Consider the following 26543-nt stretch of genomic DNA (forward strand, 5'->3'; position numbering starts at 1 on the left):
GCTAGCTGGAATAGGTGGCAACACTGGAGAAATTTCCAGTGAAATTCCAGTGAAAGAAAGCAAGAGGGCCACCTTTAGGATCCAGAATTCTGTTTCTCAGACGCGGGCCCCATATCAAGTTTTTATAAAAATCAGGATGGGGAGGTGGTAGGGAGGAAGACACCTGTTTCTTAATGATCAGAAGTTATCTCTCCCCTTCCCCTTTCTTTAGAGAAAAGCATCAGATCCAGCAACTTATCGAAGCTGAGAATGAGGAGTTTGAGCTTTGAACTGTAATGACAGGTGAGTTTGCGGCTGAAGCAGACCCAAAACGTGAGACTGAGGGCAACCAGTCTTTGTACCACTCCAGCTGCTTCAGTGTAAAACATGTTATTTAGGAAATGCTCTTCATTTGGCCCACTTACCCTCAAGGTTTTTTTTTTTTTTTTTTTTTAAGGATTTTTAAAAAGTTATTGGACAGGTAGAGTTATAGACATTGAGAGAGAGAGAGAGACTGAGAGAAAGGTCTTCTCTCCATTGGTTCACTCCCCAAATGGCCACTGTGGCCGGCGCATCACGCTGATCCAAAGCCAGGAGCCAGGTGCTTCCTCCTGGTCTCTCATGCAGGTGCAGGGCCCAAGCACTTGGGCCATCCTCCACTGCCTTCCCGGGCCACAGCAGAGAGCTGGACTGGAAGAGGAACTGGGACAGAATACGGCGCCCCAACCGGGACTAGAACCCGGGGTGCCAGCACCGCAGGCAGAGGATTAGCCAAGTGAGGCAAGGCGCTGGCCCCAACCCTAAAGTTGTTAAGGAATATTTATGGCTCCCAAAGGGATAGAGTCAAACACTGACAGAAGGCATCACAGGCTATGTCAGCCTGAAGTTACAGATAAAATCAAACTTTAATATGATAATTGTTGTTTGGCACATGAGTGGCAGCAGCCTTAAAAAAATGGTTTCTCCTCTGTGTCAAGTCCTCCCTCTGGTGACAGAAGCAACCAGACAGGAAGCAGCCACCGTCCAGGAAAGGCTCCAGGAACCTAAGCAGAATCACTTCATAGGCAGAGGTGGGTGGTGAGTCAGAGTGTCCTTTTGTCACTAAAACATGAAGAGAACTTTTCATCTCTGAAGTGCAGCCTGTTTATCACAGACTCTGACCTCTGTGTGCACTGATGGTTCGAGAGAGCAGGGAAAAATGTGCTCAGCAAGCATAAGTGTAGGTGTAGCCCCAGCCACTGATGTTTCCTGACTTAATAGACTTAAGGGGATGTTCTCAATTCCAGAGAGCCGATGGGGTGATTAAAATCTTAACCTTTGGTGGCAAAATGAGGGAGGGAAAAACATAAAAGGAAGGACTCTGAAGCCTAAAGTTCACTTTCCAATCAACCTTGTGATTTAGAGGTGTTTGGTAAGGTATGCACGCCCATCCTGTAATGACTCCTCCAAGATGTCTTTAAGTGTTGTGGTAACAGGAGTGCTAGTCCCCATTTTGTGTTTTATTAAGCCAATTTATCATATGTAAATTTGAATCATCTGGGAAATTCTGGAATGAAGCTAGATTTCAGGTTTGGAAACTAATCATATCCTCTTTTGTTCATAACTATTTGAATTTAAGAAGTTTTACTTCTAACTTGTGGAACTACCTGACTAAAGTTTGTATCTACCTGAAGTGATTTTATTTTAGAAATATGAAGTTTTTATTAGAATTCAAGGAAGAAAAATTCGGGTTTCAAAATAGTGTCTCAAAACCCTAAAGAAGTGACACCCAGGATGAAATCAGAAGTAGGAGCAAACATTAGCAAAGCAAGGAAGAATAGGATGGAGGAAGTTTTGTTCATTTAAGCACGGAGGGGCCCGCGAGGCTGGAGCCAGAGTGGGTAAGGTCTCGCAGGAGGATTTATAAACTATGTGAAGAGCCTCAGTGATTTGAGCCTCAGGTGTTGGTGAAGGGCTACTGCCCGTTAACATAAACCCGAAGCTACCTGGTGGATACTTTCGTGCCTGCACCTTTCCCTAATAGTTACATCATTCATCACCTCAGTACTTCGCTGTAGATTTGCCAGTGCCACTTTCCTACACTGCACATCTAAAATAAATTTCTCCTGTTCCAAGACCCTGCATGTCAGCATACCATACTTTATGTATCAGGAGGAAGAGATGCAATTTTGTTTGCACAAAAATTGTAGGATGAAGCCTTCCCACTTGAACAACCTGTTAGTAACTTAAGGTTACAAAGGCACCAGCATTGCAGAAAACAAAATACTGCAACAGGTGGCAATGCAAAGTGAAGGAACACTAATAAAATCCTAAGGAAAGTATGACACACATGTTAGGAGAGTTACCTTTGCTATTTCTTAGAGCATCCTTCATACACTAGAGAGAAATCTTTTCAGGTCAGCTAGTTGAAGGGAAAATATCCTTTTAACTGCACATATGGTACATCGTGCTGTAGGATATACCTACAAAAACCTGTAATAGAGAAATCTGCAAATACCAAATACTTAGAACAGTTGAAATCCAGTAGTCAACGCCTTAGACAATGGTTTCTCCCTCATGTTTTTTAACAACGTTTAATTGAGGAGAGCAGAATGACCCTGGACTAACCTACCCAGTGTGACCCTTCCAAGCCAGGGACTATCGCAGCCAAGCTGATGCTAATCCCTGTACACTGACCCTTGCCTGTGCTGTTCAAAACAGACCCTGCAACCTGAATGTTCTCCCGGTGCATACTGTTTCTTTTCTCATACAGCTGGTACCAAAAAAGGAACTGCTTAGCAGAAAAAGCATTGCAGAGTTCAAGGTCTCTGGAATATGAACTGTAGCCTTTAAGCTTAAAATGATTGGAAGCACAGATTTAGGGCTGGGGTAGGGAGGGAGATTAGTGCTTGCTAAGTGATTCTGGGAAGGTAATCTGGGCCTTCTCTCCTCGTGTCTCAGCAAACTTCATTCCTGTTGTCCATGGTCATGCCATCTGCAGACTAAGCTGACCTCACCTCTCAGTACCTTGCACACAGCAAAAATGATCCAGCTAAGAAGTGCTGAGAAATAACACCTACTTGAAAATAATGTGATGCCAATACTTGATATACACCTGGTTAGATGTAAGAAACAGCATCTACCTGCAGATTCAACCAACCAGGGGTAGAATATATTTTGGGAAAAAATCCTATCTGTACTAAACACATGCAGACTTACTTTCTGTCATTTATAACCACTTACATAGTACTATACTGCCTTAGGCATCATAAGTAATCCGGAGACGATTTAAAGTATGGCAGCATCTTCTATAAGTAACTTAAGCAGCTGAGTATCCTTGAACTTCCTGGAACCCAGTCCCCTTAGATACTGAGGGATGAATGACTGCATTGCCAAGAGCTCAAGAGAATCATGAACAATTTGCAAAGCTGTCACTCTCTTGGAAAAGTTTTATATAAATTTATTTGTTCTAGCTTTCCTTGAGCCTCAGGCTATGCAAAATATGAGACTGCTGATGGCTAGCAATGTGGCAGACAAGCTGCAGTGCTCTTCCTGAGCCTCAGGACCTCCACAGGAATGCCCAAGTGGACTATCACGAAGTCTTCAAACAAAGCCAGTTTCAGTGCTAGACTGCGATAATACTGAAGTGGAAGGCCACTTAATTCAGTCCTGTCTTAAACCTTTAGGGGTTGAGAGATTTTAGCCATTCCTGCTTTTGTGCTCTGACCTTCCCTGTCAGCTCTGATTTTGTGTGAAGCAAAGTTGGAAATAGATAGTACTTAGTTTGTAGAAAACAAAATATTGCAAAAAACCTGAAATCTATTTGGGAAATTAACATTATAAAAGAACACCCAGAAATTTCAAAACTTCTTGGCACCTCAACTTTTTAATCCCCTCATAGAAACCTTATAATTTCTTATACTTGAAGACTAAACATGAATTGACAGAAAGTACTGATATGACCATAAATATTTTTATTAAATGTGAAAATACACGGGCATAAAAATAGTACCCTTGTAGACATGTCTGAGACCCATTTCAAATAATTTTAATTCCTTTTTTATTAAAATACTAAATAGAAATGGATCAACTTACTTGCTCTTATTCAAAACAAACTATAAACTTACAGTAAAAGTAGTATTCACTTCTGGAACATCTCCAATTGTCACTTCTTCCAAGCTCTGCTTTCCACTGCAGGTAGGTATTTCAACCGCACAGAAGAGAAAACCCGTTACTACACACAAAGCCACGCAGTGGCTAATTTTACTCTCAAATCATTCAGTAAGTGGGGTTATCTGTTTAAAACAAAATTATCCCTACCTTACATCATTGGAAATTACAGCATGAACTCTGCCACTAGCAAAAAAGGAATAAGAATATTGGTTGACAAATTAGCATTTGCTTTCCTCTTTCCTTTATAAAAATGGAAACAAAGTTGTATGAGTTTTTCTACATTAGCCCCATGATGTGTACTCAAGTGAAAACTTTGTAAGGCCCTTCACCAGTGCCTGTGTCTGTAAAGCAGTCTGCTCCCACACAGAGCCAGCTGAGGAGCCATTTTTAACTTTATCTTATGTACTGTCTTCATGGTAAATGCCAAATACAAGTTCGGACCAATTTCATGCCTTAATTTAAAGGTATAATTCTTTTATTATACACCATGAATAGAAAATGATGCCCATTTCAATTGTGACTGTACTGGCCTTTTTCTATCCCTGGTTATCAGTAATTTTTTTCTCCTTAAAAAAACCTATGGATAGTTTTTAGATTTCATTATCAGAGTTTCAGAAATGTCTGCTTTCATACTGATATTTAAAAAATTCTTTTAACACTGAAGAAAAAAGAATTTTAAAATTAATAATATGTTATATCCAGTTCACGTCAATAAACTACTGAAAATGCTTTCAAATTTTCTTCTGTTCATGACAAAATGGATAAAATTTCATTACCAAGAAATGCATTGTTTAGTCACCCTTTTTTAGAACTTCATACACACATTTGAAGTACATTATTATGCTGCTGTGTTTAAATATTTGCTGTCATAGGAAATATCCACAATTTACAAACCAATCATCCCGCACTCACAGAACTGAGCAGAAAGGAATATAACTGAATATAAAATAGCCAAGGCTAGCTTATCCTCTGATTTTTCCCAAAAGAGCCATGAAGATTACCTGGCACCTGCAGTCCCCCAAAACAGAGCTGGAAGTGTTAGCAGTCCCCCAGCAAACAGTGAAATTCTTTCCCAGTTAGGTGTTTTGCATTGCATAATATCCTGGGTGAGGAAGGTAGGTGGAATGACGGTTCAAAACATTTACACATCCAGGACTTTCTTTCTCAGTTGCTGTTTTAAGGCAAGCATGGGGTGACCATCTTCCTATTCAGATGGATAGCAGAAGGTTGCTGATGGCTGCACGCTGACTTTTTCCTTTCTTCATCAATCAGAAAAACAGATTACAGAGAATTCCTTTCCCTCCATGGCATTGGCAGTTGGCACTATAATTTCTCCTTTCTCATCACTGAAAACAGGTAAGTAACTCTACATTTCTGTTGACTCAATTAAATCCACATGAGACTTGAGGAGCAATAATTAAGGTTGTATAAAGGGGAGGGAAGAAATGTAACACCCTGAAGAGAGAAGCAGCAAGGCCTGGGACCCACCTTCCCAAAAAGGGAGGGAGGAAGGTCACCCTTCATCTGCTCTGTGTGAAAACTCCTCTAGGTAGAGGCCATAGCTGTATTTCAGAGAGGTCACAGTGACAGAGCAAAAAAAAATTACTGATACAACTAAGAAATAATTAAGATTAAAGAATAGACAAAATGAATTCACCTTAGAAACTGTCACACTGATTTGAATTTTGAGACATTAAAACAAAGTAAAACCTGCAAGCTGTTCACTAAATTTTCAAAATGCAGTGTTAAGTTGATTGGTACAAAACAGACCCCTAAATAAATGCAAAAAACACTCAAAGTGTTTTTGCTCAATTCAACTATGTGGTTTGTATCCTACAGGTAGAAAAAAATTTTTTTCCACACATAATTCAGGGTATGACTATAGCAGAAAAGGATTTGTGCTTGGCTGTTGTAAACATTCATGGTCAAGGTGTCTCCCACAAGGAATTAAAATGCTTGATTCCATAAAAACAATATATTAGACCCTTTAATGCTTAAAACATTTCAGAATGACTTGAGGCAAAAACAAAAACCTTTCCATAATAAAGGTAGTAATTCTTAAAGTAATTTTCTTAATTTTAAGTGCAGCATCAGTAGTTCCATAAATATTATGTTCTAGATCAACATAACACTCACTTTTTAGGGCAAAAATTTTCCAGTATACAAAAACTGAATATAGTTCATTTCTTAGTTACCTTCTTAAAAGGTAAAAAGGTATCTTAAGGAGATGCTGTCTAGTTAATGAAGCAACATTGGAAACGCAGCCAGAGCTGACTAGATTTCTAAGCCTGTATCTTCTTCTAAGAGGAACATCTAGAGGCAGCAAGGTCTGGTGGAGTGAGGGACAGTTTCACTTCACACACACCAGCAAACAGGTCCTGTACAGGAGGGCTGGGCCTGGATGTAGGAGGAGAAAGAGACACTCCTCAAAATTTATGTTGTCTGAGCAATTTACATTTCTAAGCCAATCTTGTTACAGGGGATCTATGAAGGACTCAGAACTTCAGTTGTTGAAAAAGCATTTCAATTTTTGCTTCAGCAATATTACTTTAAATTATATCACTGCTATATTATCTGAACCTATTTTACGTATTACTTTTGTTTAATATTAAAAGAGCCCATAGGGTTTTTTATAATTAAGTACTTTTCTGTAGGTACTAAACCAAAATATGTAGATATGCTTAAAATCAACCGCTGGCAGGTTTCCTAACAGATGGCTTCTGCCCTTCTTCAGTGCCAGTCGAGTGACACTAGCAGACGGTGTGAACATGTACAGGTTCACAGGGATTTCACAGATACCTGCCTCTGACTGCACTCACCAAACTCCAAGCATAGTTGTCCCTAACAACATGCATCCTCTTTAGGAATACTGAAGCTGTGCTTTCTCATGAGGCTCACATGTGAAGGCACCGACCTAGTGTGCAAGGCCGTGAAAAGAAGAATCTGCCTGCTCCAGGGGAGGAAAACACCAGCTGCGTGAGCACATGCACAGGTGAGCTGCCTCCAGACCCTCCCCCACACGCACAGGCTGCGCGCACTCAAACACAACCGCCCCTCGTCTCTCTGCCCTCGCAATCCCAGACCTTCTGTCTGAATGAGTAAGAACAGACTTTTCTTATTAAAATAACTCTTTGGTCATGGACAAACTGAAATACGTGAAATTTTTTTCATTAGGATCCCAGAACAAGGTTTCTTTGTTTTTAATCTTTAAAAATATTAAGGAAGAAGAGCAGAAAAATGGTTTAATTGAAGTGGAATTTGAATCTAAACGGTCCGCCTGAGCTGAAGGGATTGAACCCTTGCCATGAGTTCCAGCTCCTGTGGAAAGGGTTGCCGCCGCCTCCTTGCTGGCTCTCTGCATCCAGGGGGTCTTCTCCATCATCGAATTTCTTCCGCATTTCTAGGAAAAAAATCAATAAATGAAGACCCAGGTATTCTAATGGGGGGGTGGGGGAGGGTGGGGCGGGGTTAAGCTGTTAACAAAATAATTGTGCCTGACATTCAAATCCACTCTGTCCCAGAAGAAACAGACAAGACAATCACCAGGCACAAAAGAGGGAGTTAGGTTCTGGGTCCCTAAATCTCACCTCAGAAGCAGCTACCTAAGCTTGTCAGCTGTGCAAGCGAAGTCTTCGGAAAAAACAGTTCTTGAGAAGAGAGCCTCCAAAAGTCATTCTTCCAAACAGCCATGTTGCCGCCCTAACCCCCAAAACAAAACCTGCCAGGCAGTGACCTCACTGACCCCCCCCCCCCAACCATCTAGTGAGCTTTCCAGAGCCTCACTATCCAACCTGAACAGCACTGAGTTTTCCTAGGCCCCCTTCATGGCTCAGTTTCCCTCCCATGAGACCAGTGCAGTGGGAAGGTCACAGTGAAGTAGGATCTTGAGGAGCCAGTGCAATTAGAAATGGCTTGTTCATCCAGAAAATACATAATATGAAAAACTACCCAGGAAAGTGTTACACCAAAAGCTTTTAACTCCACTTTGCAAGAACTTCTGAAGTCTCTCCTAAGAACAGGCACTAGAGTGAAGAATCTGTGGTTCTTTTCCCATTACAGGCATCTGGGATGATGGCCCCAGCCAGCCCCCTGTGGGGAGCTCGTGCTCCCTTAACTCTCAACTCAAGAGGCCCCTCCCTGAAGATGACTCCTGAGTGAAGTCTGATGGAGCTGTGTCATCCCACTGCTGCACAGGCAGGAGGGGCAGAGTCCTCAAGGCACAGTGTAGGTACTGGATATTTGCTGAATAAGAGAACAGACAGTATATATCCTACTGCACTTAGTAATTTCATTTTTAGCTCCCTTACTAGATTATAGATTACTTAGAAAAAAAGATCATTTAACTTCAAAAAAGCTTTGCCAAAGAGACAAAACTTGACTTCCTCTTTTTGCTGAATCTGCCTAGCTCAAACCAGAGCTTCTGGTCCCACTGCTGTGGTATCAGCTTAATGCTAAATTCTGGAAATGGCAAGGCATTATTCAGTACCACCTCAGTTCTTAGCCCATCTGCATGTGACACTCTGGGCCACAGTAACCATGAAAAGAATACAGGGAGCAGGCATTTAGCCCAGCAGTTGAGAAGCCCACATCTCCTCCTGAAGTGCCTGCATTCACATCTCAGCTCCTGGCTCCTTACCACATGGGAGACCAGGCTTGTGCTGTAGCATCAGCTCAGTTCTAACTATTGGAGGCACTCAGAGAATAAACCAGCAAATGGGAGCTGACTTACAGACACACACTCTCAAACAAAACAAATCTACCAGTAAAGCTAATGATCATTTGATTTAGGGGCAAGACTGCTGGAGAACACACTCATGGAGCTACAGTGGGCCCTGGATTAGCTAGCTCTCTTCTCCCATCCCTGGGCAATCCAGGAAACATGCTTTCCCCATTAAGCTCCTGTGAGTTCAGTAGAGGGAATCCTCACTGCCTTGTGAACTTAGAAGAAAATTAAAGATAATGTCTTATGTTCAACGTTATGCTATCGTATCACAAGTGAAAAACTTGAGGCCTGAAAAGTTCCACTAGCTTGTTTAAGTAGACAGAGTCAAACTGCAGAGGAATGGGAAAGTTGTCAGAATCAAAATGGAGCTGCCTATATCCACGCTAACACAAAAACAAAGGGCTCTTACAGGCAATTGCTCGATGGTAACTATCACATAGAGTGTGCAGAACCACATTATAAGAAAAGTACTTCTACAAGGACATCTGCCCACCTCAACCTCTGAATATGCATATTATCATAACTGCAGAGCTCTGGAATTCCAATATCTTTATCAAGTGTCTGTGTTTTGTTACTTAGCTTAACAAACCCAGGGCTTCTCATTCCACACTGACAGTCTTTCCACTGTACTATACATGTACAGTCCCCAGAATTGGAGACAGGGACAAACATAAAACCAGCAAGGCCAAGGACCAGTGATCCACCCTCACAGTATGACCCACCACACTCCACCCGCCACTTCCAAGAAGGGCAAGGATTAGTGATACCACCGATTCCACTATTTGAGAAAACTGAAAGGCCTAAAAGCAATACCTGGATCTGAGAGGACTTCTTTAGCAGCTGCTATATCAATGAACTTTTTCTCTGCTTTTTTCTTTTCTTCTTCATTCTGGAAGTTATCTGGGTGCCACTGTAGGGCTAATTTTCTGTATGCTTTAATGATTTCTTGTTTTTTGGCATTTCTGTGGGATGGTAAAATTAATTGACAATCATTTAAAAAGTGTCCAACACACTGTCTTAAAATTAGAAGAGCCAGGTTAAGAGGGCACTGGGAATTTACAGCCGAGTTTCCCTTGTAGTTCCAATGGCATCAAAGGGCAAAGGTTCACACATAGTAATGAAGAAGAACAGAATCTCACCAGGAAGCAAGTTAACTGCTACTGATTTTTACAATGTTCCCTTAAAAAGTTTTTTTCCATTTTTCTTTCAGAATTTCTAAACTACCATGATTCAATTCTTTCTTGGCATTAAAACATAAGACAAGTTGATAGTTCAACGGTCAAGGAAGGTATGTCTTATATAAAAGCACATACTCGACAGATTATATACCTCAGTGTCTGCAATTTACTTCTAGAAATGCTACTTTATTGTTAGGCCTACAGAAGGGTTTCCTTTTCTCCAGCCCCTCCCTCCCTCCTTCCTATCCCCACCAGAACAAAATTCTCTCCCATTTCTTTACCCTTCTTAAAAAACGTAAGCCTGGGACCTATTCATGATAGTCTTCCTCACCAAATAATTTTCTGGCATTGCATTACTAGTCTCTGTCAAAGACATCTGCCTGTAATGTATTCAAAATAGCTTTATGATGTTAAAGATTGTTAGTAACAATTATAGAAGTACAGGAAGTCAATCAGGGAGAGAAAAAAATCAACGATTAGTTTTACAACAGTTAAGTAAAAACAGCAATGCAAATTTGAAATAACTCACCTTTTTACTCCCAAGATTTTATAATAATCTCGTTTCTGCGACTGTTTCAATAGTCTTTGTGCTTTCTCTAAACCTTCCCGAATCTGTTGATCATTTTCATTGTGTTCCTGAGCTGTTTCATAATCCTGAATAGCTGTCAAAATAGGTTTAAGATAATGCTGTTAGGGGGACTAGTCATTCGTTTCCTTTATGTATCTTGCAAGTTAATACCAAAATCATTATCCCAACCCCTTCAGTCTTTCACCATCACTGTTAAAAGCCTAAATGATAACACTTTATGCCTTTTTAAAGTTTTTGAACAAAATTACAATCAAGACTGAATGTAGGCAGTTATTATTCCCATTCAACAAAATTCACTGTTCACTTGCCCACCTCCCACATTATCTCCCCATGTCTCAAGTCATTTTAATATCAGCACTTTATACAGAACAGTCTTACTGTACAACAGTGCCTAACTAAATCAGCATGGTCAGCTAAGGGTCAACCATTCAAAGTGGAGGTTAGAAAGGGAGCAATCACTGTCAGTAGTCATAATGACAAAGTTAACCACGGGGTTCAACACCAACAATCATATGCCTTTCTTTAAGTGTCAACCAAAACAGAAAAACACATACCCTACTGGCATGGGAAGTCTGATGACAATCCACATGACATGTTTTAGAGTATTTTAAATATTTAGAAAGTACAAAGCATATGGGTATCTAATATCAGGTAGAAGAGTCATCAGGTCACAGCAGGCCTTCTCAGACTTATCTTTAGACTGGTCTACTGGCCAGGATGGCCCCTGGCTGATATCAGGAAGGTTGGACTTCAGCAATGTTCCCACATTCTCTTACTCTGCTGGGAGGCATAAACGTCTGTGTGCTCTAACAAGCTTTACTAACAAATATCACTGTACACGTGTTATGAGATTTCCCCTTGTTTAAGGAATTCAGCTTGTCTTACGTGACATCATAGGGAGAAGATTCTTGGAATATTTTGGCTAGTTTCCTCTGTAGAAGAGAAAATTAAACAAGGAGCACAAGGAAGGAGAAATGGGGTGAAAAAGACAACAAAAAGAGATGGAAATAGAATGTTTAAAAGGACTAGAGAAAAAGAAATCGCAGTTAAAGATGACAGGAAAGGAAATACATTCCATGTGTAACTTGGGTGTAGAAAACAAAACCAACTGAGGAGGACAAACCATGTAAGAAAAACTTTCCTAAAATGAAAGATGAATCTATATAGTGAGAAGGCATACAAGGTGCCAGGGCAATTCAGCTTAGAATGGTGAACACTAAAACATATCCTAGCACAATTAACAGACTTAAAATAAAAAAGCTGCCTGTGTGCCAAGACCAAAACAAAAAAATCCTGGTGCCAGATTTTCCATTGCGGGGCCAACACTTTGGCACAGCAGGTTAAGCCATGGCTTGAAATGCTGGTATCCTATATTGGAGTGCTGGTTTGAGTCCTGGCTGCTCCACTTCCAATCTAGCTCCCTGCAAATGCACCTGGGAAAGCAGCAGAAGACGGTCCAAGTACCTGGGCCCCTGAAACCCAGGTGGGAAACCCAGAGTTCTAGACTCATGCCTTGTTCTGGCCCGCCCCTTGGCCATTGCAGCCATTTGGGAAGACCCAGCAGATGGTAGATCTCTTTCTCCATCTTTCCCTCTATGTCATTCTGCCATTCAGATAAATAAATCTTAAAGAGGAGATTTTTCTTGGCAATATTCAGTCCCTGAAGAATTGTAACAATGCCTACAAGATGTACAGAAGTAGGAATAAAACAATTTGTTATCCTGACATGCCATCTATCAAGTTGAAAAGGTACAGTCTTGAATATAGAATAAATCAGGGAAAACTTTCTCAAGGAAAACTCCACAGTTTCCCTTAAGGAAACTGCCACAGCATGAACTCACCAAGAGATGGCTGGAGAAACAATCACCAAAAGAGGGAAGGCACACACTGCATCTGTTCCATATGACATGGTTTGGCTATGGTTTGAGTGTGTCCCCCAAAGGCTCATGTGCTGAAGACTTGGTCCTCTGTGTAGTAATGTGAGAAGAACTAAAACTTGTAAGAAGTGGACCTCAGTGGGAGGTCACAGGGGGCACTGCCCACAGAAGAAATTTTTTGTGAGACCCTGATTAGTTTTTGAGAGTTGTTTTTAAAAGCACTCTTTGGCTTCTTGTATCACCATGTGATCTTTCTTCTCACACACACTCCTGCCATTATGCCATCTGCCATAGCCTGATGCAGGAAGGAGTGCCCTTGTCAGAATGGGCACCATATTGTTTAGACTTTCAGCCTCCCAAACTGTAAGCTAAGTAAACCTCGTTTCATTAAAAAGTACCCAGCCTCAGGTTTTTTGTTATAGCAATGGAAAGCAGACTAAGACTATGTAGAATTGAGACTGGCACTAAGCAGTGAACTGTAGTCACAGAATAAAATTTGTGCCGTGACAGTACAGAAGGGATACCACTAACAAAAAATGAGAGAGGAGATAAAAGATGAGAAAGTCCATTAATTCCCACCTATTACAGCTGAAGCAATCAGAAAACTGCTAAGTGGTATGACCAAGGCAAATCCTAGATAAATTCAAGTATTAAATGGCAGAAAACCAGTAAGGGAAAGGTGGAAGCACACTGAATTATTTCTCAAGGCAGGAAGCTAGTAGTATTGTACAAAGAGGGCTAAGTTAATAAAACTAAAAAATATCCTGGAGCAAAAATAAAAACTTTCCAGGATAGTACATAAAATAATATAAACCAAACATCAAAAAAATCTAATCAGAAAAGAATGACAGAACACAGATCAAACATCTGTCATATCAATACATGTAAATGTGCTTAATTCCCTAAAAAGAATTTCATATTGGATGAAAAAGCAAAACCCAGCTCTGAAAAAGACACACTTGAAACAAACAGATTCAAGTATGGCCAAATTTTATGAGACACAAGTTTGGTTTACAATCTTAGCAGATAATTGGAATGGAGGTCAAAAATAAACAGGACATCATAACATCAAAGGCTACAAATCACATTGAAGAAACAATGATTTTGACAACAGGCATACATAAAGAAAAAAATTAGAAAAGATACTAGGAGAGACTTTCATCTCTTTTCTTAACTGATCGAGTTGAACCAAGAAACATCTAGAAAACAAAGACCATAATATAAGATAGAGCTGGCTGACATGCCAGATTGTAGCACAGAGAACCCAGAATTTAAAAAGTACACCTACTTTTCAAATCTGTAGATAAGACTTATGAAGTTAACCATATTAGATAAAAAGTGACACATTCCCCCCAAAAAATGGAATTAGTAAAAACATTCTCTGATCACAAAGTTACATTAGAAATAATAAATCAGAAAAGGAAGAATGTAGAACCCTCCAAATATATATAATAATAATAATTATGAAAACGCAATCTTTCAGCATCTATAGGAGACACAGCAAAACAATGTTGAGAGGACAATTTGGCCTTAAGTGCTCCAGTACAAATTAGGATAAAAGAATTAATAATCATCTGAGTCAAAGTTAAAAATCAAAGTTTAATTTTAGGGAAAAATTAAAATAGAACTGGTAAAGTCAGAGTTGTAAAAAATTTTTAAATACTTGTAACCTAAGACAAGCTCAAAAGCACAAAATAAGACATAAGTGCTAACCATAAAGATGAAGAAATTAAAAGACGACTGCTTGGGGCCGGCACCATAGTGCAGCAGCTTAATCCTTTACCTGCGGCGCCGGCAGCACCGGCATCCCTTATGGGCGCTGGCTCTAGTCCCGGATGCTCTTCTTCCGATCAAGCTTTCTGCTGTGGCCTGGGAAAGCAGTAGAAGATGGCCCAAGTGCTTTGGCCCCTGTACCCGCATGGGAGACCGGGAAGAAGCATCTAACTCCTGGCTTCAGATTGGCACAGCTCCGGCCATTTGGGCAGTGATCCAACAGAAGGAAGACCTCTCTCTCTCTGTCTCTCCCTCTCACTGTCTGTAACTCTACCTCTCAAATAAATAAAATCTTAACAAAAGCATTTGAAAATTCAAGAGAATAACTCAAACTGAGCCAAAAAGAGACAAAAATAAACAGAATATTTTCATGGAGTAAGGATGTCATAAAGCCACCTGCCAATCAAGCAGCAGGAGTTACATGAAGATGGTTTAAACTTTTAAATGGCAGGTGATTCCAATGCTCTGTCTCCAGAGCACTGACTTACAGAAAACTGCTAAATAACTGCATCAAATCCTGACTCCAGTTTATTAACTAGATATACCCAGTACTCTAGGAGTAAAAATCATTTTTCCTCAATTTCTGAGAAGAAGTGCAAAGCTATCTTTGGAATCAGCATGATTGATATTACTTTTTGAGACTGCACTGTTGGCAAAATGAAAAAAGAATTCTAGGGGCCAGTGCTGTGGCTTAGTGGGTAAAGCTGCCATCTGCAGTGCTGGCATCCCATATGGGCACCGGTTCAAGTCCTGGCTGCTTCACTTCTGATCCAGCTCTCTGCTAAGGCCTGGGAAAGCAATAGAAGATGGCCCAAGTCCTTTGGGCCCCTGCACTCATGTGGAAGACCCAGAAGAAGCCCCTGACTTTGGATCAGCACAGCTCTGACCAGTGCGGCCATCTGAGGAATGAACCAGTGGATAGAAGACCCCCTACCCTCCTCTGCCTCTGCCCCTCTGTAACTCAGTCTTTCAAATAAATAAATAAATAAATCTTTTAAAAAAGAAAAAAGAATCTGCAAACAATGAAGACATGATGGAGGAGGAGGAAGGAGATGGGGAGGCCAAGGGAAAGAAGAAGAAAAAAATCCAGAAAGGCAATGAAAGAGGGCGGAAGGATATCTTCACGAAGAAAGTGGATTTCATTTACATAAATAGTTTACCAGTAACAATCTCAGATGTCTTCAGTAAGACAGAGGATAGATTTCTTCTGGCAAAAAGAAACGGCAACTCTAGCGTAGAATCAGGTTGCTTACCAACATGTTCCTACCATAAAAGAGAAACATGCTAAACACACAGCGTGGATTCAGACAAACAACTTGACCCTGAGGCTCCACATTCATGATATATTACTCTACCAAAGGGCTTCCACCACCTAACTATCCACAACTGTAGAGGACAGAATTTAAATATCACAAACTCTGTAAATGTAAAAATATACTAACACATGTTTAGAGAAAGGAAGATGGAAATTTACCAATTTCCTTATTATGAGTAGTATAAAATCAGTAGATACTGTGTAAAAGATGATGGAGCGAGAAACGGATTTAGACATACTATTAATTTATATAACATTAAAACTAAATATAACTAGAAATATTTTACTGTACCCAAACCAGAGTTTGTGGAAAGAACAGAAGAAACTAGAAAAATCTACTTAATGTTGCCTCTTCCTACAGTGTCAAGTAAGGAATGTCAGGAGTCTTCAAAAATTTCATGGAAAATGTGAATTATGAAAAAATTATGCAAAGGTTTCAAAAAATATTTGCACCATAATTAACTTTTATTCCCTTTCTCCATGAACTTTTTCAAGTACGTTCATATTGCCTAGACTATAAATCAAGATCTAGAGGAAGATTTGTTTTTATCAGAATTGTGATAAACATCAGAAGAACTATTAGCAATTATTTAAAGTATCTAAAGTACTTAAAGTATCTAACAGTGGAAAATAAAATATCAGAGGCACTTTTGTTCCTTATTTTACTCTAATTTTTAAATTTCACCATGTGCATGTATTACATTTACAACCTGAGTAAAATTAAAAAAAAATATAGAGAGGGGAGAACAAACTAGTAACACATGCATAATGGAATGCCATATAAGTAGTAACCTCACAGATGATGATCCTATGTACAAATAATCATCTTCCTAAGATTTACACACTTTCTAAGAATACACATACATGTTAAAATAAAGTACTGCTATAACCTTGTCATCACACAATCTAATCTAACCTTTTTATATTGAAAACATAGACCCACACACCTCCCGTGGGCTCTGGGTGAGACCTTGGACTCACTGCTTCATGTCTGTAAGCCAAAGCTTTCTCATCTGCAGAGTGGTAACACAACCCACGTGACAGGGCCACAGTGGAGCTGGTCACACAATATCGTGAGCTTAATGCTACTGAACACCTAAAAAATGATTAGTGTGGTAAAATTTGTGTTACATATAAATTGGAGAAAAAAGAAATAAAGGAGTGAATATGCAAAAAGCCTGTTGTGTAAATAAATGATTAACAAACAGTCCTTGTATTCAAAGAAGTTTTTCCTCCTTGCAACCAATCATCAAGCTTCTACATCACAAATGATTAGTACGTACATTAAGAGACAACAGAGCTCCCTAGACACTACCTTTTAGGAGGGTTCTGTTGGAAGTGTAATACCTGGCCATCGCCTTGGCTTCACAGGCTAATCCTCCGCCTTGGGGCGCCGGATTCTATCCCGGTTGCCCCTCTTCCAGGCCAGCTCTCTGCTATGGCCCGGAAAGGCAGTGGAGGATGGCCCAAGTGCTTGGGCCCTGCACCCACATGGGAGACCAGGAGAAGCACCTGGCTCCTGGCTTCGGATCAGCGAGATGCGCTGGCTGCAGCGGCCATTGGAGGGTGAACCAACGGTAAAAAGGAAGACCTTTCTCTCTGTCTCTCTCTCTCACTATCCACTCTGCCTGTCAAAAAAAAAAAAAAAAAAGAAGTGTAATACCCAAGAAAAAGGGAGAGAGAAAGCAAGCACAATTTGATCAAACTTATTCCCAACCCATGGGGACACACAGAGAAAGTAGGAGGTAAGGAGGTAGAATGCCGTCTTGTATCAAGCCTGACTGAAATAGTCCAAGATTAGAAACACATCCTAGTGCTTTGTTCTAGACCCTGTCTAGCACACTTGGGCCTCATTCCTTCGTAATCATAACCTCTACCTCCAATGGCTCTACTCCCAACCTGTGTGTACTGATGGTCCTCTTCCCCACTTAATGCTGTATAATTGTTCAGACCTGGTTAATGGCACTCTTAGGATCATTGGTTACTATCCTCACCCTGTCTTTTGTGACCTTGTCTGAATGTGATCAGAGTCGGCGAACTTGGAAGGCTTCCATAGCCTTGGCAACTCATGACGAGAGCCTAGGGTGGTTGCTGGCGCCATAAACTAGAGTGTCAATTTGTTGGGTCAACGGTAGGAGTCACTGTGCACTTGTTCCTCATGTGGGATCTCTGTCCTTAGTGTGCTGTACATTTTGATTTGATGCTATGACTAGTACTCAAACAGTGTTTCTTTTTGTGTTTCTGTGTGGGTGCAGACTATTGAAATCTTTGCTTGCTGTGTACTAAATTGATCTGTAAATGGGGAGAATTGAGAGGGAATATTGATGTGAATGGAAGGGGAGAGGGAGCGAGAAGCCATTGTAATCCATAAGCTATACATTGGAAATTTATATTCATTAAATAAAAGTTAAAAAATTAAAAAAAAAAAAAAGAAACACATCCTAGGAGTCACCAAGCAAGTGAGCATGCTCAAATACCTTCAAAGCTATGACCACAGCACTTGGTGCCCATCAGTTATTTCAAAACAGCCTAGACTGAAAAAGAGCGTGGTGGTCCTGCCACAAGGGATGGAATGATGGTCCTAAAGCACCAAAAAAAGCCCAAACTAAGGAGAAGCTGCCCCAGGGTGCCCTCAAAAAAGACCTACGTAACCAGCAAGGCCTGGCTCCCATCCGAGTGTCCTGAGATGCTGGCAGCACCCAGAGAGCAGTCTGGGAGCTCCACAGCAAGCAGAGGACCAGGGCTGAACTCAAGCTGTCCCTGCAGCTCTGACTGATCAGAATAAGCTCCGAGTGGCCTGCAGACAGCCACATTGATGGGTCTCTTCCCGGCCAGCTCTTCAGAAGCTAAACCTCCATGGCTACTTCTGCTCCCTGAGACCCAGACATTCCCATCCTGAAGAGGCTGAAGGAACCTGGTCTCTCCCTTCCCAGCTCTCAATGGGCCATGTTCTCTCTTCCCTGAGATCTAACAGGCAACTTTCAGATGAAAGGCATCTTCTACATCTAGTGGCCTCATGAGTGAAGGTTCTTAGCCTGGGAAAGGAGTAAAAGAGCAACTATTACTCAAAAGAAGAGCTGCTGTGTGGAATTAGGACTGAAGCATACATAATGAGCAAAATTACAGCATATTAGCATTTAACTTGAGTATATTCCCTGAAGTTTTCAGTATTTGCACATTAAATAAATTACATTAATTATCATTCACCACAGAAAAACCTGACAATATAGACAGACGCTACTCCCAACTGATGAGGAGATTGTCTTGTAAAGGCCAGTTCATAAGCCAATTAGGACAAGAGCAGTCAAACATGGCCTTATACATCTTTGAGCCTAATGTCTCACTAACAAAATGCTATTCTTTACTAACACTGTTCCTTAACAGATCTAAAAGACACACCAAAAGAGCCCACATCTGCAGTGTGAACACTTGGAAACTAATGTTTTGCATTTATCCAAAGAGCTACAACAGATATATAGAACGCTCCAGAATCCACAGTACTCCTCCTTTCTGGGCAATACATGAGCCATCCACGTTAGTCTGCACATGCTGTGAACATGTGTAACAGGGGAGGCTGCTGAGAACAGGGCACAGGGGAGCCCTGGATTCTCATCACAGAGCCTCAGAGGCTCCCACTCCACAGGCACTAAGCCCACTTTCTCCTACCCCTGCTCCAGGCCCAACGCAGAAGTCTATGATCTTTTGTGTGTGTGTGTGTGTGTGTTCTAGACTTGTTTCTTTATTAAATTCTATAAAGAGGCATTAACTAATACTGTAAACTTGAATTACATTTTAAAAATAAGCACCATTAACATACATTCTACATAAACCTATTCACCTTTTAAACAACACATTTTTTGACCACACATTTAAATCTGTTTTCTTTACATGTAAATAAAATGTGCAATATTTAACCACTACACAGGAACATTATCAAACTTTATCTCATTGCACAAAAGAAAAGCACTTAGAAAAAGCACTTGGAAAAAACAGCACACATTATTTTTGTCTTTTTTATACATTTTGTAATTTTCTTAAGTTGAGAGCAGTTAAAAACATTGTCAGAGCAATTTCCTGAGTTTCAAAAGTTTCCAATTTCCAGCTCAGAAATAACTAATCTGGTTTTATTCGTGTCCTTTTTCTAAGCATATAAAACACTTGGATTTAAAAAGAAAAAGACTGAAATAAAAGACAGGAAGCTATGCAAAACAACTGTAAACTTTTCTTCACAAGATGCGTTATAATACACAAGATGTTTTATAAAGTCAAAACTTTCACCATTTAATGTATCCTACCTATAGAAGCTAAATAATTGCAGAGAGTATGGAAGTACTAACAAACTGAAGAAGCTTCACCTTGAAAATAATACAGACATGAAAAGCCCACAAATTTAAGAAAACAAGCTGATGGACTTAACAGCAGAACAGAATTGACAGGGAAGAGTGAATACAAAGAGAGGTCAGTAGAAATTATCAATCCAAAGAAAATCAATGCAACTAAAAAAAAAGATTTCAAAAATTAATATAGCCTCAAGGACATGTGAGACAACATTAGTGTCTAATATTATAAGTCTGAAAAGAGAATAATGAGGTAGAAAAAAATGTATATATAAAGAATAGCTCAAGTTTCTCCAAATGTAAACACACAGTCTTAAATAGTTCAGTAGACATCAAGTAGGATTAATGCAAGAAAAGACACCTCACAGAAGAGCATTATTTTGATTTTCAGTCATTTGCAAAAAATAAAATCCTAAAACCTGCCCTCCCCAAAAATCCATGACAAATTATAAATGGGGGAATGGCAACCTGAATAACTGATTTTGCATCGGAAATAATGAACAAAAGAGGTAAGTGAAAACATATTTTTTAATAATGAAAAAACATTAATTCAAAATTCTACAGCCCCATGTAGATGCTGTAGTGCCCATATGGGATGCCAGTACCACACGCAGAAGCCTAACCTACTACGCCACAGCACCAGCCCCAAAAATCAATCTTAGAAATACCTTTTTTCTGCTGAATGGTACTCATGTACTGTTGGGACTGTTTCCTATTTCCTCACCTCCAAATCAAACTAATAGGTTCTCAGGTCTGGCTCTGTTGGCAGTATAATGTTTCCCAACTGATACACTAAATCTAAAGGGGCTAAATCTCAGCTAGTTGGTAACTGTAATTCCCAGCTAGCAGGTACGTAGTCTTCCTTGTAACCATGGACTTTTCAAAAGAAACAAGGAGTTGGGCTGGCGCCGTGGCTTAACAGGCTAATCCTCCGCCTTGCGGCGCCGGCACACCGGGTTCTAGTCCCAGTTGGGGCGCCGGATTCTATCCCAGTTGCCCCTCTTCCAGGCCAGCTCTCTGCTATGGCCAGGAAAGGCAGTGGAGGATGGCCCAAGTGCTTGGGCCCTGCACCCACATGGGAGACCAGGAGAAGCACCTGGCTCCTGCCTTCGGATCAGCGAGATGCGCCGGCCGCAGCGGCCATTGGAGGGTGAACCAATGGCAAAAGGAAGACCTTTCTCTCTGTCTCTCTTTCTCTATCTACTCTGCCTGTCAAAAAAAAAAAAAAAAAAAAAAGGAAAGAAAGAAAGAAAGAAACAAGGAGCTTGTGGCTAGGAGGCTTGTGTAGGAATAAAAGCTGATAGCATGGCTTTGTAGTCCACACCACGAACAGCCAACGAGGTTCATCAAACCACAGGCTGCATCTAGCCATTTTTCTATTTCAATCACCTGCTTCCAGTTCCTTAGATGATGCTAAAGTAGGTGTACCTATTTGGAGATTTGGAAGTTTCAGAAACATCTGCTTTATAGATTGCTGTTACAGTGTCCATGGTAACTATGATTACTTTATAAAAATGTCAATATGTAAGCAGCCTCCAACTTGTAGGGCCACATTTAGGTATAATTCCATATTTATTAGTATTTTCTAATAAAGACCAATCTCCTCTTCTTCCCCTAAATAGGAGTCAGGAGTCCCTGGGCCAACAACCTTAAAGGAAAACAGAAACAGCCATGAGAAATCTGACCTGCTCAGAAGGAGTGTCTCCTTCATGGCGAGGTTTAAGCCCTATGATTCCAGGACCTCATGTCAAGGCTGCCAAACATGTTTCTGGCAGCACAAGCACTTCCCTGAAATTCCACTACTCTAAGAATCCTTTGGATTAAAAAATGCTTATCTCACAAGGACTATAAACCTATTCATGTTTTATACAAGGGTCTTAAATCTGACCACTCTGGTTGTGTTGAAGAGCATTAAGACTGCTGATGCAAGGAGGTGGTTTGCATTTTGAATAATTAATACTTCTGCAGAGTAGGACAAGCTGGTGTTTGGAGTAGAGTTCCAAGGATAAGCAGGAGGGCACAAAAATCCATATACAGCACATCATCAAAGAATGTCAAAGTTAAAGTTAACCTCTTTTACAGTTTTGCCCAGGCCAGGCCTTCCTCCAAGAAAGGGGCTACTTGCCTCCTGTTCTCAGAATTCTGAATACTACCAATAACCTAAAATAACAGCTGTGTCTAATAGAGTTAATGCAGCGGTCACAAGTTAGACCAGGAAGCTAGCTACCCCAAACAATGCTGTGTGTGTAGAAAAGTCAGTGCCTGTTCAAACAACCATCCAGATAGTAAGTACAGTGGGAACCATTCACTTAGAAGTTTTCTAGAAGCACTACACTAAGCAATTTCTAAGCATCATCTTATCCAACCACAATTCTATGAGATATAAATATTTCTGTTTTACAGATAAGGAAAGTAAAACACAATAGGCTAGGCAATTTTGAAACTATGTAGCAAAACAAACAGCACATTCCTAAGAAAGTTTACAAATCAACTAACATGAAAAGATGCTCAACATCACTAAGGAAATAAAAACAAAAGCCATAATGAAGTATCACTTCACCCATTACAATGGGTACTACAAAAAAAAAAAAGTATTGAGGATGTAGAAAAATCAGAACTCTTGTACACTGTTAGTAGGATGGTAAAATGGTGCAACTACTATGGAAAATAGCACAGAGGGTCCTCAAAAGATTAAAGTAGAACTCCATACAATTCAACAATCCTACTTCTTGGGAGATATTCAAAAGAAGTGAAAGTAGGGTCTCAAAGAGATACCTGTGTAACCTTGTCCATAGCAGCAGTACCCTCAACAGCTAAGAGGTGGAAACAACCCAATGTCTATCAATCGAAGAGTGGGTAAACAAAAGTTGGTTTATCCATATTAATTCAGCCTTAAAAGGAAGAATATTCTGACACCTGCTATAACATGGATCAACCTTGAAAACACTATGCTCTTTGAAATGAGCAGTCACAAATGGACCAATACTGTGTCATTTCAATGATACAATATCAGAAAAAGACAAATATCATATTATTCCAACTTTAAGAAGAACCTAAAGCACTTCAAATTCAGAGGCAGAATCCTGATATGTTTCCTGATAATTCTATCTCAAGTCCAAAATATATTTCCATGTTCCACTATTTATTAATCTAAAACTAATGATTCTTTATTCATTATATCCCCATCATGATTTTAAACTTTTAATTTAAAATAAAAAGGTAGGAGTGGGTGTTTAACTTACTGGTTAAGATGCCCACATCCTACATCAGAGTACCTAAATGCACTTCCTGGCTCCAGTGTTCCACCAATGCAGACACTGAGTAGCTCAAAAATGGAAAAGAACAGGTATGATAAAGTGACCTTCTACGTGATCCCATACCTTATTGAAACACTGTTAAACTTCATATTATAATATTAAATACTGTTGTTCTGACTGCACACATTCGCTTCGGGCCTCACTTAGTCCTCAGAGCCTGAATGTCCCACAAAACATTCATCAGAATGGTCATCACTCCCTAGAAAATCCTTAGCAGTAAGATTCTTTTCAAATTGGAAAAAGCAAGAAAAAAAAGCAGTTGACCAATTTGCCTTGAAAAGAATACCACTAATCAAGTTTCACCATTCAAATCCTTCATTTAACTGTAACAGAAAACAGCTCTTACTGATTTCAATTTAAAATGCTTTGCATGACTTGAAGCGAGAAGGTTCATTTATTTTATAAAAGGAATATAAAGGAAACATTTGTAACATCACATGAAAAAACTTAAAAACACACATATGAAAGGATTCTATTTTTTAATGTATATTATTGTATATGCCTTAACTGTCTTCCAAACTTACTCAAGGACCTGAAACAAGATTCTAACAGGAAATCAAAGATACATTTTAATTTGTATGACCTGAATCTGTGTATCATATGTTTTAAACTTGTTGGTAGAAAGAAACTAAAAACATTTTATATGGTTGTGCTTAAGTTTACTGGTTAAACAAACTACACCATGTTAGATATTTAAGACGTGTTTTCAAATACATGATTCTTAAAATTTATAGAAGGCATTGGACCTTCCGGTAAATGTTTTATTAAGTTCTTATCTAAGGGTTGAAATGGTTTGCTAAGTATTCATGTAATATTGCTATTGTCAGCAAGTGATCTAGGACTTGCTCCCTCATTTCTCTATTCTAAGCCCAACTTGTTCTTTCACTTCTCTATTCTCTTCAAGGTAGGGAACTAATTCTATTATGAAGGAATCTGTGAGACGCACAATTTAATCTTTAGACCTTATAAGAGATGGCTGACATTTTTCTGTAATAGCATAGCCAAAATAAGAACTTAACTAATAATCTCATAGCGAGATTCACATCGCCATCAGCGAAGTATACAGTAAGTAGAAAAAAAAAAACCTCCCTTTCAGACCAAAGGGAAAGAAAGTTTTAAAGTGAGAATATAATTTTCCTCATGGGCATTGTCTACCTTAGAAAAACTACTACAGAACATGCCTGTGACTATAGACTTGTAGTTCAGGCTACCGAAGATTAAAGATGGGACACGGGCACTCCCTTGACTTGCATCCTCTGGTCTGCTTTAACACAAACCAGGAGGAAAAGAAAGCTAGGCATTAGAAGCAATGGGTGGCAGGCCTATTAATGGCTGATCTGTGCAGTGATCTGCCCTCAAGGAGACCCAACAGGCCAGTCCACTGCAGTGGCTTTCAATGTGGTAAGCCTGGGCTTCAGCAGAAGTCAGCTTGTGAAGAGCCCTGGCAGCTCTGCCAAGAGTTGGATCACTGGAAATGGACCTGCCCTGGAATCGAAGGATGCCCAGGTCAGAGCCACAGATCTTATTGGCTCCAAGCTGAAAAGCCCTTCACTCAGCCCAACTTCCAAAGTGACCACTGCAGCTGAGGGGATGGTCAAGTAGGGTCAGCAACATTGCAGGCAGAACTGTAAATTTCTTGTTAGAGATGCCACCTGCCTTTACCGGGCCAGCTCTCCTCCCAGGCCAGCCAAGTAATGAAAGTCAACAGAGTGCCTTCCCCTAGGAGGTTCACACCTCCCTTAGGATATACCCCATGTGAAGAGATAGATAGGTCTGAGCCTCTTAACTTACAAGGCCTAAAACCCAACAGATTATTATCAAGCCCCTTCTATCAGGTTCTATTTGCCTCTCAATCAGAAAAATTACTTGTAGCTTAGACAGCACCTTTCTTAGCTCCTCTAATAATGACTCTGTCCTTTGTTCTAGACCCTGTCTAGTGTACTTGAGCCTCATTCCTTTGTAATCATAACCTCTACTCTACCACCAATGGCTCTACTCCCAACCTGTGTGTACTGATGGTCCTCTTCCCCACTTAATGCTGTATAATTGTTCAGACCTGGTAAATGCCACTCTTAGGATCATTGGTTACTATCCTCACTCTGTCTTTTATGACGTTGTCTAAATATGATCAGAGTCGGGGAACTTGGAAGGCTTCCATAGCCTTGGCAACTCATGACGACAGCCTAGGGTGGTTACTGGCGCCATAAACTAGAGTGTCAATTTGTTGGGTCAACAACAGGAGCCACTGTGCGCTTGCTCCTGATGTCGGATCTCTGTCCTTGATGTACTGTACATTTTGATTTAATGCTATAACTAGTACTCAAACAGTATGTTTCACTTTGTGTTGCTATGTGGGTGCAAACTGTTGAAGTATTTTATACTAAATTGATCTTCTGTATATAAATAGAATTGAAAATGAATCTTGATGTGAATGGAAGGGGAGAGGGAGCGGGAGAGGGGAGGGTTGCGGGTAGGAGGGAAGTTATGGGAAGGGGAAGCCATTGTAATCCATAAGCTGTATACTGGAAATTTATATTCATTAAATAAAAGTTAAAAAAAAAAAAAAAAAAAGATTCTAACAGGAATCTTTTCTGCTGCTTAAATTTGAACAAAGGAATGTAAGCAACTATCATAACTTTAATAAATAGCTTGGGGGTCAGACAGAATCATATTAGATATATGCAACCTATATATGTATGCTTCATGTATATGCATTATACACTGTATAACAAAATATACATAAATTATAGCATAACGTAAGTATAGATAAACAAAAGTTTGGAAACATACAAATCCAAAATGAAGACTACCTGCAGATAATATGAAATTTAGAATTTACATCCTCCCTGTTGTAACTTGTATTTCCAAACTTATCTGTATCAAAGAAAATTAAATATTTTCCTTCTGATAGTTGGCTGAACTAGTATCAACAGCATCAGTATTTCCCCACACAGTTTACCTTTCAAGTTCTACTAAGGATGAATAATTTTCAAGTTCTCTGCCATTTTTCTAAAACTGACAACATTTCTAGATATTCTGGTAAACTTCATCTACAAATTTCATATAATCAACTTTTAAATGTTGCAGTCAAATTAGAGATTTACCTTCATCATACATTTCTTCTATTAAATAGGCTTCTGCTCGATCTTTCAGAGCATTCACGTTGTCGGGTTCCACCTGTAAAACTTCAGAACACACTCTAATTGCCTCAACAGGCTTCTCATCCTGAAATCAAATGTGAGAAAAGGATTAATTGGTATCCCACATGGAAAGTTTTCACATTTCTGGGACAAGTCAACACTT

General features: G+C 39.9%; 1 protein-coding gene and 1 long non-coding RNA gene across 2 annotated transcripts in view; one reads left to right on the forward strand and one right to left on the reverse strand.

Moving 5' to 3' along the window:
• Positions 1-3909: 3909 nt before the first annotated feature.
• DNAJC3 (DnaJ heat shock protein family (Hsp40) member C3) overlaps positions 3910-26543 on the reverse strand; it is a 96432-nt gene continuing 73798 nt past the window's right edge. The window contains exons 9-12 of the mRNA XM_062194021.1: positions 26345-26465; positions 10562-10694; positions 9668-9816; positions 3910-7531 (exon numbers count right to left, since the gene is read on the reverse strand). Coding sequence (XP_062050005.1) covers positions 7374-7531; positions 9668-9816; positions 10562-10694; positions 26345-26465 — 561 coding nt within the window. The 3' untranslated portion in view covers positions 3910-7373. The remainder of the gene's footprint in view (positions 7532-9667; positions 9817-10561; positions 10695-26344; positions 26466-26543) is intronic.
• LOC133761586 (uncharacterized) lies at positions 7474-10136 on the forward strand. Its single transcript, XR_009866187.1, has 3 exons — positions 7474-7562; positions 8191-8355; positions 10065-10136. It is a non-coding gene; the product is annotated as an uncharacterized LOC133761586 (long non-coding RNA).

The sequence above is a fragment of the Lepus europaeus genome, chromosome 6, assembly GCF_033115175.1.
Source record: "Lepus europaeus isolate LE1 chromosome 6, mLepTim1.pri, whole genome shotgun sequence".
NCBI lineage: Eukaryota > Metazoa > Chordata > Mammalia > Lagomorpha > Leporidae > Lepus > Lepus europaeus.